At 41.2% G+C, this 14,474-nt stretch overlaps 1 protein-coding gene across 8 annotated transcripts in view; it reads left to right on the top strand.

The window, feature by feature from the left end:
* LOC147025342 (sushi domain-containing protein 1-like) overlaps positions 1-14,474 on the top strand; it is a 105,207-nt gene that overhangs the window by 45,452 nt on the left and 45,281 nt on the right. For 6 of the 8 annotated variants that reach the window (XR_015059465.1, XR_015059464.1, XM_085886230.1 and 3 more), the window contains 5 exons: positions 2,458-2,616; positions 4,910-5,068; positions 7,508-7,666; positions 8,481-8,639; positions 9,500-9,658. Coding sequence is in view for 6 of the 8 variants with exons in the window: in XM_085886230.1 (XP_085742356.1) it covers positions 2,458-2,616; positions 4,910-5,068; positions 7,508-7,666; positions 8,481-8,639; positions 9,500-9,658 (795 nt within the window). In the remaining 2 variants the exon portion in view is untranslated. The remainder of the gene's footprint in view (positions 1-2,457; positions 2,617-4,909; positions 5,069-7,507; positions 7,667-8,480; positions 8,640-9,499; positions 9,659-14,474) is intronic. The other 2 variants (XM_085886233.1, XM_085886232.1) reach the window with 1 other exon arrangement.

The following is a 14,474-nucleotide window of genomic DNA, read 5'->3' as shown; positions in this document are numbered from 1 at the left end:
ATTCCAGAAGTGTTCCACCGTTTTACCGCCATAGACGCAGTGTCTATTGCATTACCCTATGTGACACATTGCATTATTAGCCCCCGTTGGACTGAGTCTGAAATGGGGGCTTATGGATTTGGTCTCGATTTTCGTGTCTGTATGTGCGTACATGCATCCGCAACCATAATCTCAGACATATACAGACAAATTTTATTCATCCTTGACAGAAAAGCAACACATCATGGTATACATATGCCCGTCATTTTTTTTCGACATCAGGTTCAAGATGGTTGAATGGTGGCCATTTTTGATGCAAAAAACCCCGGTGTCGACACGTCCTTAACCATTTCTCGGACATGTATTTAGCGATCTTGTTCAAACTTGGCATACAGATGACGAGTGAAGGCTTACAAAAGTAATTCTTTTTTTTTTGAGATCAGATCCAAGATGGCTGACGGGCAGCCATTTTAGTTCTAAAGAACCGGTGTCGAACACGTCCTCAAACATTTCTCTGACATTCATTTTCCGATCTTGTTGAAACTTAGCAAACAGATAAGGAATGATGGCTTACATATGCATGTTGACTTTTTAAAGTTCAGATCCAAGATGGCTGATTGGCAGCCATTTTGTTACTTAAACGTGTCCCCAACCATTTCTCCGACATGCATGGTCCGATTTTGTTCAAACTTGGCACATGCACAGTACTCAATCGTATACACTTGCAGATGACTTTATTTTCCAATCTGATCAGAGATGGTCAACTGGTAGACTGGCGGCCATTTCAGTTGAAAAAAAAATCCCCGATATCGAACACGTCCTCAACCATTTCTCGGACATGCATTTACTGATGTTGTTCAAACTTGGCACTGAGATAAAGAATAATAGCTCACATAAGCACGTCCTTTGTATTTTTAGAACCGATCCAAGATGGCCGACAGGTGGTCATTTTATTAGTTAAATGTGTGCCCAACCATTTCTCAGACATGCATTGGCCAATTTTGTTTAAACTTGGCATAAGCGCAGTACATTGTGGCAGAAACATGCCCCTCGCTTTATTTTGTGATCTAATCAAATCCAGCTGACTGATAGAATGGCGGCCATTTTTGTTGGACATAAATATAGGCTAGCCCTTTCATTCCAAACAGCAAAATTACGAAAACAAGAGGGGCAATGGCATTTTATGTCTTTTTTACTTATTTATTCGTGCCTGTTGTTTGTGTCCTTTGCAATGTTCTTAAAAACTATGTTTCCTGTTTGGAATGATTTTCAATTTTTTTTGACTGTCAGGCAGACAGACTAAAATATTATCACTCCTCCGTCTCTGCACCTGTGCTATCAGGACAAATTCAAAGACAAATTACAGGTATCCCCTGCTTAACAGAGGTTTGGATTGCAAAGATTCTTCACAATGAAAGGTTTCATTTGGGGCTACTCATCACTTAACAAAGGTCTACATTCACTACAACAAAGGAGCCTTGACAGTGTCTGTGTCTGGTGATTAGGCAATGTCACTTCCATGGCGATGATAAGTGTGATATGTTTTTCCATCGATTAACTTTTCAATGGGGATTAACTTTTCAGAAGACTTGCAAATAATTAACTTTTCTGAAATGAAAAGGTTAAAAAATAACCATCTCCACCACTACCGACTACTGTAACCACCTTCTTGAATGGAAACTTGGACTCAAGATTGTTTTGGTAAATGTTATAACTAAATTTACTTTATTTTTGTGTTCCTTTCTCTATTATTAGGTAAATAATCATATTATATTGTCACTTGAAACTAGAACCATCATCATACTAAGTATATGGCTTTGCTTTTGCACGGAATAATTAGGCTAAGGAAATTAAGTGCAATTTTCCCATAGGAAATCTGGAAAACGAGCTCCAGAGTAATGAAGGTTCACATAACGAAGGGGTATATAGGCACGTAACCCCTTCTTAAAATAGAGTATACCTGTACTGCTAAACTACAGGTTTATTTTCTGATTCATTTTCTGATATGCGTTCAAAATATAACATTCAATTTAAATAAGCTACTCCTCGATCATAAACCAACGTTTGTGGACAGACAGACAGAAGGACCTGAACCAATTGCTGAACTCCATATTTTGCTTTTCTTGCACAGGTAATGATCTTCTGTAGGAGAAATTAAATTCTCTATTGCATTATTTTTATCTGAGCAACACATGCACACCATCAACTTTCTGAGGAAAACGTCAAGAAAACAACATATTTGTGCATCCAAATGCATCATTCAAAAGTAAAAATATGAAATAATGACATGATAGTCTTAATGAACTACTGGAAGCCGAACGTTGGTCACTCATTTCCAATGGTGTGCAAAGTGATGTTCTGTATAACATCCATTTAAAAAAACAAGTCTGAACCATAAAAGCCTTCTCAGGGCAAGAGAGTGATTTTCTTCCTTTATATTGTATTCCATTGTCATTCATTCCTCTATTTTATGACAAGATGTGGACGAGTGTCAGGAGAATCCAAAAATATGTGGTGATGGAGGCCAATGCATCAACAGCCCTGGTTCATTCTCATGCTCCTGTCTCACTGGTTATCAGCCAAACATCAGGGGTACTGGTCCATTTTATACCATGAAGGACACAATCCCATGTATTGGTAAGTCCTCCAACAATTTCAACTTCACCCATAATTCAGATACTTTTAAATGTTCGATTTTTTTCAACATCTAACAAATAGAATATTTCACATATTCCTGCACACGCAATTGAATACGCTTTCCTGATAATGTTATTTTCAACACATAAAACCATGAATCATTTCCTTTCTGAAATTCCAGGTGAAGCAGGTATTGAATAAAATACGGTGAAACATTATTCATGTTTGTTGTGTTTCACTTTATACATAGAAATGCAGACAAAGGATGGGGATGCTTGCCTCATCAAGCTAGTGTAACTTCCACATTCATGACAATTCTGGGACGTACCTCTCTACCTGAGTCCGCTTTTTTTTGTTAATTACACAAAATCATACCAAACAAGAAAAAGAGCAATCAGATATTGCAGACCCTTGTCAGGACTTGTTTTGTGTGGTGTATTTTGTGTGGCATTTGTGTGTTACCTCATTAATAAGAGACATAATTGGAACTTTCACTTTATAACTGCTGGCAGTGATGACCAGATACTAAGACATCTCACTTTGATGCAGCCCCGCGTTGATCGGACACCTGACCCATGATGTATTTTTATTATTATTATTTAATTGAATTTAGAATGGAATTAAAATAAATTCAATTCAAATCAAATGGAAGACCAAATAGGTAAGGTCCTGCATTGGAGTAATCAGAAGGAAATGGAATAAGCAAAAAGCAAAGATGGAGTCACCAGGAGGAACCTGGATAAGATTTGCATTACAGCTGCTACTCCTCTACCCTCAAACCCATCCAGGTGCAGCCAAGTGAGCCGTATTATTAAAAAAATAGAAAAAGACAAAAAACCCAGATCAAAAAAATCAAATAATTCTGTTTACCAGACCATGTGTTCGATCAAGTTGAAATTTAAAACATGTATTCCCCATCACGACTAGAGCATAATTCTTAAGCTTCACGTCGGTTGATTAAGTGGTTCTAAAGAAAATATTATTTAATATTTTTCTTAAACCCAATATGGCTGCCAAACCGTGTGACCAATCAATTATTCCTGAACAAAGTTGTACACCCATGCCTGGGGGAACATTTTTTTGAGGTTTCCCCTCGATCTGTCCAGCCATTCTGGAGAAGAAGATTTTTCTAAATTAATTTTAGGGTAAATCCAATATGGCTGCCAAACCATGTGACCTATGATGTCATATGTGTAAACCTTTTGTTTCACATGGATAGGCGGTCATACTTGCAAAGTTTCATCTCAATCTGTTCAGACATTTTAGAGATTGTTTTTTAACAAGGAAATTATTCGCATGAGAAGGCCATTCGGCCCATCATGCCTGTGCCACACCAATACCAGATTTTAAATAAATCCATGAATACCCCTTCCCTTCATGTGTAGCCTTTTGGCTGCTACACTGGAACTCATTTCACCAACCTCGGAAGGATGACAGGCTGAATCAACCCACTGGTGTTAATTCATGGGCCAGCGGGGCTTGAACTCAGGACCCTAGGATCCCAATCCACAACTCTAACCGCTAAGCCAACACTGGGCTCACCTTGATTTTGGAAGGTTTAAAAGCAACAAACAATTTGTCTGCCGAATCATGAGCCTGATGACATCATGAAATTTTTTTGGTGGATCATTTTATCCTTTGATAACCCTCAAAAATTTTCTTACTGATCAGATGTAGTGTTCTTCATATATAATTATGATGTCATAAAAAATCTCTCATTCCCCATGAGGATTATTTTAGAAAATCTCCCATTCCCCATGAGGATTATTTACTATGTGCCAAGTTTCAATTTTTTCTTTTGTGTGGTTTCGGAGAGACATAGGTCCAATTTTTTTCGGTTTTTCCAACACGGCTGCCACACCATGTGACATGACGTTAAAATCATCATTAAAAACATTCCACATGAATCGTCGCTGCTATGGTGAAAATTTTGTCTTCATCCGATAAGCAGTTTCGGAGTAAAACACTAAAGTTCTGTGCAGACAAACAAAGAGACGAACAAACAAATGGACCCAAATGCAATACTCTCTCTCCTTCGGAGAGGGTAAAAAACAGGCAAAACAACCAGGAAGCTCCAACTTCCAGATATCACAACTCCATAACACCTGCTAATCTTGTTATTTACCATTCAAGCCGATATACATGTATCGCTCTCTGCTAATTGCTTCTAAAAACTTATCCAAATTCAGTCTAAACCTATCAACTGTCAGTGTTGCTACCACAGCCCATCATTCGATTTTTATTTGTGAGATTTACGATCATTTTATTTTCATCAACTATATTTTACGAGCAGATATTGATGAGTGTCGGGAGGATCCAAAAATGTGCGGTGTTGGAGGAAACTGCTTCAACAACCCTGGCTCCTTCAGCTGCACATGCCAAAGTGGATATCGATTAACCACTGATCTTTCTGAATCATTTCACCCATTCCTGAACGGGACCATCTGCATTGGTGAGCAAGCACCCAGAGTCTAACACCTTTGTTGAATCACATGTTTGGAGTTTTTACATTGTAATGTTGTCTAATGTGGAGCACTTACCTTGAGAACTATCTATAGCTATCTGATTGCATAATTTTGATTTAATCAATGAAAATGAATTTCAGAGCAATACATTTTCCTGAAATGTACAAAATAAATTATCTAGATCAAAAAGGATCCTTGCCTGGAAGACCTACTCTGTGATGCAATGCTGTAATTATAAATCAGGAGGGCAGACGTTTGTAATTCAAATGTTTTCCCAATGGGGATCAAACACATTGCAGAGATCCCATGACCTCTAAGCTCTGCTGCTTGTTAAGAAAGGAACTGGGAATCAATTAGATGGAAGATAGGTGGAGAAAATATACATTTTTATTTTGATGTTCTATACTCTCCACAGAGCAATTGTTGCTGCCAAAGTAATTTATTGGAAAGGGTCATTCTGGGTGGTTTGTCATTGCCTTCCCAAGGTTATTTGTCCATACTCAATCATTTTAAATGTTGAGCATCTCACAATGAAGCAGCACTCACCATTTTATTCTTTGGTATGGCTCAGCCCAGGTATGAACCAACCGACCTCCAAATTCAGAGTGAATGCTCTCATCATTATGCCACTGAGTCTTGATCAGATAATATCCAATATTTCACACAAGAAGCAGGCAATTGTTGACTGAGAGGCGTAAAATGCTAGATTTGACACAAATCTCTTGACATCTCGGTCGAGATACCTTTAAGCTTGAGGGGCAATGCGCCTTCTGGAAACAATTGGTTATGACCTGCTCTGCTAGGTCCTAGGTACAAGGAGCATGACATGATTATTGGAACGAGATTCAATTGTGAAGAAAGTGAAATGTAATTTTAATTTTCTGTTTCGCTGTGTATATTACTTGGAAAATATTTTTTTAGGTTTTTTTTTTCTTTTAAACAAAAAAAGTATTTCTTGGAACTTTGTAATTGTCTTGCTTTGTATACCTTTTGAAAGCCCATTGTTCATGTTGATTCTGTGTATATACTCTCTTGAAAGCTAAAATACTCTGTTGTGGGTTTTCAATGAACGTTGGGAATAATGGGCATGATGCCACCTTCTTCATCTGTATATATACACCACTATTGGTCCTTTTGTTCAGTACACTGAACATTTTTTGCCCCCATTGGACTTAATCCGAAACGGGGGCTTACGGATTTGGTCTCGATTTTAGTTTCCGTATGTGCGGGCGTGCATGCATGCGTGCTTCCGCAATTACGTCTCAGACATGCCAGGACCAATTTTCTTCTTACTTGACAGAAAGACACCACATGATGGCATAAATATGTGTGCCATTTTCTTTCAAAATCAGATCCAAGATGGCGGACTGGTGGCCATTTTCGTTGTAAAAAACACCCAATGTTGAACACGCCCTCAACCATTTCTCGGACATGCATTCACCGCTGTTGTTCAAAGTTTCCACCCAGATAACGAATTATGGTTTACATAAGCACGCCATTTTTTTTTCCGACACCAGATCCAAGATTTCCGCCTAGTGGCCATTCTGTGACTTAAATTTGTCCCCAGCCATTTCGTGGACATGCACGGTCCAATTTGTTCAAACGTGGCACAAGCACAGTACACGATGGCACACAAGCACAGTACCTAACTTTATTTTGCAATCTGATCAAAAATGGCTTACTGGTAGACTGGTGGCCAATTTAATTGTAATATATATGGGCTGGCCCTTTAACTCGGTAAAGCTAAATTACTAGAAAAACAGGGACTATGACATTTTATGTTCTTTTGAATTTCACTACGACAACACAAGTCGGAGAGCCTATTGAGTGAACATTGAGGATGGAGTGAAGAGCCACTGATTTGATGGATCTCAAGTTTCACATGTTATGTGGAAACTCGCCATGTAACATTATTGTCTTTATCATGGAGGAGCTGCAGTTCACACAGCAATCAGACACTGAGATAGCAATGTGTCTCGCCTGGTGTTAAGGAACATTGTAAAATAATTGGACCAATTGTTACCTGCAGCTTCGGCGAATATTTCGTATTTTTCTGGGGTGTGGTCAATACCTCAACTCCTATGTTGAAAGATATTTTTATATTAAAAGTCTATGCACAAATACCAGCAAATAGGTCCCAGACTTGATGCACAACTCAAAGTGCACGTTTTAATGTAACGTCGTGCTTGCAAACTTCCAATCTGTATTATCGTAAGATGGGGATCAAAACAGCCATAACAGTCCAAATATAATTGCACTACCTCTACACCATCATGCCACATACATTCAGGATATTGAAAATTTAACCAGGACAGAGGAAGATAAACAGGACGCACATATGGTCCTACCTTTTCAAACCACTTTATCTTGCTCTACCACACCCAACTTTAACATAGTTTTTTTTTATGCATCTGCTCTACAATCAGATGTGGATGAGTGCCTAGTGGATCCAGGAGTGTGCGGTGTTGGAGGAAACTGCTCAAATAACCCTGGCTCCTTCAGCTGCATCTGTCAAAATGGATATCAGCCAACCACTGGTCGACCTGATTCATTTCATCCCTTATTGAATGCGACGCACTGCGATGGTGAGCATGCTGCACCAAATAAACCACCGTGTTTGTTGGCTCAAGGATTTGGAGTAATTTCATCATCACGTTATGTTAAATATATCACTAAGCTTGTCACCTTTCTGTAATTATCTGATCCCATATATTTGATTGCTTTGAGAAAATGGATCAGAGAGCAATTCATCAAACTGAAATTAGCAAAACAATTAACAATGTCAGCTGGAGAGTTCACAGGACCGGTTTCATTCGTTTTTTTGTGAATGTTGTTTGTGCCCTTTATTGCATTCTTAAAAACAGTAAGTTTGCTGTTTGGAATGAGTTTCAATTTTGTTTAACTGCCAAGCAGGCAGACAGAGTAAAAAAAAAAAAAATCTTGCTCCTCTCTGCACATGTTAGTGGGCGTGTTAGTGTTAGTGTTACTAACGTCATAAATTGATTTGTTAGTGGGCAGACTGACAGATGAACATTAAACAGTTGCTGAACTCCACTTTTCACTTCACCCGCGTGGGGTAATAACTATCTTCTGCAGGAGAAATTAAATTCTCAATTGCATTATTTTTGTCTGAGAAACGCATCCACACCAACTTGCTGAGAAAAAATGTCAACAAAACAACATATTTGTGCATGCAAATGTATCATTCAAACGTTGTAGTCTTAATGAACTACTTGAAGCCGAACGTTGGTCACTCACGTCCGATAGTGTGCAAAGTGAGGTTCTGTATCACCTCCGTTTCATAAACTATGAACCGTAGAAGCCTTATTAAGGCATGAAAGTGATTTTCTTACTTTATTTTGCATTCCATTGTCATTCTTTCCCCGAATCGATGACTAGATGTGGACGAGTGTCAGGAGAATCCGAAAATATGTGGTGATAGAGGCCATTGCGTCAACAGCCCAGGTTCATTCTCGTGCTCCTGTCTCACTGGTTATCAGCCAAATATGAGGAGTCCTGGTCCATTTCATGCCATGAAGGACATAATCCACTGTATTGGTAAGTCTTCCAACAATTTAAACTTGACCCTTAATTCAGAAACTTTTAAATGTTTGATTTTTTTTTCAATATCTAACAAATTTAAGAACCAATCAGTATTAATTGATCTATGCCTGCAAAGTACCAATTTATATTATCGAGAGATGGGGATCAAACTCAGTTGAAACGGTTCAAATATCATTGCATTACCTCTGCACCATCCTGTCACATACATTCAGAACACTGAAATTTAACTAGGACAGAAGAAGATAAACAAAACAAGATGCACATATTGTCCTACTTTTTCCAACCAATTTATCTTGCTCTTCCACACCCAACTTCAACATAGTTACTTCCGCCACCGAAGGTAAAGGAGGTTATGTTTTCACCCCTGTCTGTATGTCAATCTATTTGTGTGCAGGATATCTCAAGAAGTTGTGGACGGATCCAGATGAAATTTGGTGGGCTAGCTGGCTGGATGTGTGACAATGACGAGCAGATTAGATTTTGGTGAAGATCCGGATCCGTCTACTGGAATTTTTAAAGTGCTTCTTCACCATTGAGAAATAGCGCCAAAAACGACATATAATATGATGTCTCAAAAAGTTGTGGACGGATTTGGACAGAACCTGGTGGACATGTTGGGTGTGTGACAAGAAAGAAGTGGTTTAATTTTGGTGAAGATTCGAATCCATATCCGCATCTGTTAATTTTCAAAGTGATTCTTCACCATTGAGAGATGGGGCCAAAAACGATATATCGCATGATATTTCAAAAATGTATTGGGTCTGATATGCTCTTGTAGATCAGGCATTGTGTGGTGTGGGTATGTGCTCTAATGAATGGCCTTCTAGTTTCTTATGTATCTGTTCTCCCATCAGATGTGGACGAGTGTCTAGTGGATCCAGGAGTGTGCAGTGTTGGAGGAAATTGCTCAAATAACCCTGGCTCCTTCAGCTGCACCTGTCAAAATGGATATCGGCCAACCACTGGTCGACCTGATTCATTTCATCCCTTATTGAATGCGACCCACTGCGATGGTGAGCATGTCGCACCAAACACACCATCGTGTTTGTTGTCTCAGGGGTTTGGAGTTATTTAATCATCACATTATCTATAACAATAAATGTCTGTGTGTGTGTGTGTGTGTGTGTGTGTGTGTGTGTGTGTGTGTGTGTGTGTGTGTGTGTGTGTGTGTGTGTGTGTGTGTGTGTGTGTGTGTGTGTGTGTGTGTGTGTGTGTGTGTGTGTGTGTGTGTGTGTGTGTGTGTGTGTGTGTGTGTGTGTAATCAATAACTCCAAAACGATAAAACCGAGCAGCCTGAAGCTTTACACACATACTAAGAAAACTCCAAGGAATTGCAAGAGTGAAAATTGGATGTTTGTGTTAATTAAAACACCTCTTGTGAAGATCATTAATGGCCTTATTTAGCTATATACATCATCAGGCGATCCTCGGCCACCTCGCTGTCTGGGGTCTGAAGGCACCATGTTTTTTGTCTGCTCGATCATGCCTTGACTTTGAACGGGCTGCAACGATTTCTTAATGATAAAATTTTTTGTCATTTTCCTCACTCAAATTATCGAATGCCTGTTCATCATAGCTACGAATCGCTGTATACTTCGCTTTTATAAGTACTATAGTTTTCACATTAGGAGCTTGGAATGATTTCATACATTATATGATATGATTTTTCACGATATACTCTCATAAATTAATTAAAGTATATCATCGATATATTATTTCGATTTTGAGAATCGGATATCGTCTAGGCGAAAGAAGTGTCGAAATCTGTTGTGAAATCTGATAATTTAAAGAAATAATGAGTCTGATAACTAAGCCGATATACCTAACTACTGTAAGCAACCAAGGCTATGTTCCCTCCTTCCCCTTAGATACTCAAGAAAATATGAAATTTCCAAAGCATTAAACTTATCTCCTGTTTGGAGAATTATATTGAATGAAAAAAAAAAAGATTTGGAATGTGCCAAAATTGACCAAATTCTTTGAGCATATATGATTTAATGCATTCACTGCTTGACCTCACGCCTCATCCCCCAGAGGGACTGCCTATCCATAGTGTCTGACAGAACTGTTTGTATATTTTCGGAGGTTTCGCGAGATTCTGTACAGGTAATCAAAACAAATCTGGGGAAAAATGGGCGTTAAAAAAAAAGTTATAATGTTTGCGTGGACCCTGAACCGATGCACCACATAAGGCGTGTACAGACAAGCAGGCAAGATGGCGGATTTTCTGCAATGTTTATTTCACGGGGATTGAATTTTGTGATGTCTCCAGGGTTGTTCTGCATTAAGTTGCAGCTCTTTTGTGGATAAAGTCATTATTTGAACGAATTCATTTTATTTCATTAACTACTGCATGCGCGGTGAAGACTGGCTTTAAAGTTAAAGGGATCCGAGATGATATGCAGCGACAGTCTGGCCAACCGTTCCTTATCGACCATTTAATTGGAGTGCTTGCATGAGTTCTTAAGGCACTTGTCAAATGCCTTACAGTCAATATCTGTACCGCGCTACATCCTTCTGAATGAACCGTTCACTCATTGCGAACGCTTTTAACGCCATGTCATTCAGAGTAAGTGGTTCGTGATCAGTCACCCTGACTGAGTGATGCATGCAGTGCCACCCCGAGCAAGTGGTTTGTGCTCTGTCACCCTGAGTGAATGTTTTATGCAGTTCCACGCCGAGCAAGTGGTTCATGCTCCATCACATTGAGTGAGTGGTTCATGCTCTGTTTCACTGAGCGAGTGGTTCCTGCTCTGTTTCACTGAGCGAGTGGTTCATGCTCCATCACCCTCAGTGAGTGGTTCACACTCCATCACCCTGAGCAAGTGGTTCATGCTCTCTCACCCTGAGCGAGTGGTTCGTGCTCCATCACCCTGAGCAAGTGGTTCATGCTCTCTCACCCTGAGCGAGTGGTTCGTGCTCCATCACCCTGAGTGAGTGGTTCATGCTCCATCACCCTGAGTGAGTGGTTCATACTCCATCACCCTGCTCTGTTTCACTGAGCGAGTGGTTCATGCTCCATCACCCTAAGTGAGTGGTTCATACTCCATCACCCTGAGCAAGTGGTTCATGCTCTCTCACCCTGAGCGAGTGGTTCGTGCTCCATCACCCTGAGCAAGTGGTTCATGCTCTCTCACCCTGAGTGAGTGGTTCTTGCTCCATCACCCTGAATGAGTGGTTCATGCTCTGTTTCAATGAGCGAGTGGTTCATGCTCCATCACTCGGAGTGAGTGGTTCATGCTCCATCACCGTGAGTGAGTGGTTCATACTCCATCACCCTGAGCAAGTGGTTCATGCTCTCTCACCCTGAGCGAGTGGTTCGTACTCCATCACCCTGAGCGAGTAGTTCATGCTCTGATTCACTGAGTGAGTGGTTCATGCTCCATCACTCTGAGCGAGTTGTTCATGCTTCATCACCATGAGTGAGTGGTTTGTGCTCCAACACTCTGTGCGAGTGGTTTGTACTACATCATTCTGAGAAAGTGGTTTGTGCTCCATCACCCTGAGTGAGTGTTTCGTCCTGCATCACCATGAGCAAGTGGTTTGTGCTCCATCACCCTGAGCGAGTGGTTTATGCTCCATCACCCTAAGCGAGGGGTTCGTGCTCCATCACATTCAGCGAGTGGTTCGTGCTCCGTCACCCTGAGCGAGTGGTTCATGCTCCATTGCTATGGGAGAGTGGTTTGTTGCTCCATCACTCTGAGTGAGTGGTTTGTGCTCTGCCACCCTGAGCAAGCGGTTAGTTCTCCATCACCTTGAGCGAGTGGTTCGTGCTCCATCGCCCTGAACGAGTGGTTCATGCTTCATCCCTATGAGCGAGTGGTTCATGCTCCATTGCTATGAGAGAGTGGTTTGTGCTCCGTCACTCTGAGTGAGTGATTTGTGCTCTGCCACCCTGAGCAAACGGTTAGTTCTCCATCACCCTGAGTGAGTGGTTTGTGCTCCATCACCCTGAGTGAGTGGTTTGTGCTCCATCACCCTGAGTGAGTTGTGAAATAGCGTCCAATTTCAGAGCCGTTTGCCATATTAACGTGTTTTCTATATTAGCGAGCCAAATTCTTTTCTACCCGTCACACGCAGCTGTTTATCAAGATTAATTTTCCACCCGTCACACAAAGGTCTTTTTAAAGATTAATGTTTGTGAACATATCCCTGAAACATCTATATAAATGCAACGTTGTTTTTCGGTGAAAGCTACTCATGGTTTTTGGATTGTTGCCGATATCAGCCAAGTGTTTGTATGTGTGTGTGTGTGTGTGTGTGTGTGTGTGTGTGTGTGTGTGTGTGTGTGTGTGTGTGTGTGTGTGTGTGTGTGTGTGTGTGTGTGTGTGTGTGTGTGTGGTGTATGTGTATGTTGTTCACAAAGCATAACTCTCTCTCTCTATCTTTGTCCCATCCTTGCTCCTCCCACTCCCAATACAGTGCAGCAACCTCCTCCCACACCTCTCTCACTCTCTGTCTGTCTCTGTCTCTGGACATATCTGGTCAGTGGTTGTGGCTAAACGGTGTTTGCCTCCAGTCATGTCGGGGCAGGGTTTTCTCCAGACATGTCCGGGTGGTATTTATGTCCGGACGGGAATTTGTCTTCAGATGAGTCCAAGCAGTGTTTGTCTCCGGCCAGCTTGGCTCCGGACACGTCCTGCCAGTGTTTGTCGCTGGACGTGTCTGGGCGGTGTTTGTCTCTGGACGCATCCAGGTGGTGTTTTTCTCTGGACAGGTCTGGGCCATGTTTGTCTCTGGACAGGTCCGGGCGGTGTTTGTCTCTGGACGCGTTCGGGCGGTGTTAGATCTGGACGCGTCCGGGCGGTGTTTGTCTCTGGACGTGTCCGGGCGGTGTTTGTCTCTGGACGCGTCCGGGTGGTGTTTGTCTCTGGACGCGTCCGTGCGGTGTTTGTCTCTGGACGCGTCCGTGCGGTGTTTGTCTCTGGACGCGTCCGGGTGGTGTTTGTCTCTGGACGGGTCTGGGCGGTGTTTGTCTCTGGACGCGTTCGGGCAGTGTTTTTTTCTGGATGCGTCCATGCAGTGTTTTTTTTCTGGATGCAACTGGGCTGTGTTTGTCTCTGGATGCGTCTGGGTAGTGTTTGTCTCCGTATGAGTCCAGGTGGTAACTAATGCTCCACTGCACCTTCTGCCTTCTTTTCCTCTCACCTCACACTGTTTTTCATTTCCCCAACCCTCCTTGATCCCCCACCCCTCCTCGCTCCCCCTCCTTCCTCTCTCCTGCTCTCTCTCCCCCACCCCTCTCTCACTCTCCCCCCCTCTTTTCTCTCTCCCCCTTCAGTATCCCCATCAGCGAAGCGACGGGTGGTATTTGCTGGTGTTAATTGTATCACTGAGCTTGTCATCTATCGGTAATTATCTGGTTGCATAGATTTGGTTGCTTTGAGAAAACGAATCAAAGAGCAGTTAATCAAACTGAGATTAGCAAAACCATGAAAAATGTCAACTGGAGAGTTCATAAAACAAATTACCCCATACAGTGTTCAGGATTACATTTCAATTGAAATAAAATAATGACTTCAAGATCGATAAAACATTTTCCATAAGTTTAGCACCATTGAAGTTGTCTGACACACCACCTTAGTTAACATGTCCAAATTCTGATAATAGAAGGGTTTGTAAGTGCCAAGAAGGCGATTGTGTTCTGCAGTGTTGACGTATTTAATTCAACTTGTATAAAATAAAGATTGCAAAAGTCGGATCACAAAATTAATTCCAGAAGTTTACCCCCGTTATCCCGCCGTTGCCAAAGTGTCTATAAAACCACCCAATCTAACACATGTCATTAGTTTTTAGTGAATGTTGTTTGTACCCTGGATAACATCCTTC

This window comes from Eptatretus burgeri, chromosome 6 (assembly GCF_056783735.1).
Source record: "Eptatretus burgeri isolate ZD-2024b chromosome 6, Ebu_testis_v1, whole genome shotgun sequence".
Taxonomy (NCBI): Eukaryota; Metazoa; Chordata; class Myxini; order Myxiniformes; family Myxinidae; genus Eptatretus; species Eptatretus burgeri.
Note: the sequence above shows the minus strand (reverse complement) of the source record. Positions and strands in the feature narration are given on the sequence as shown.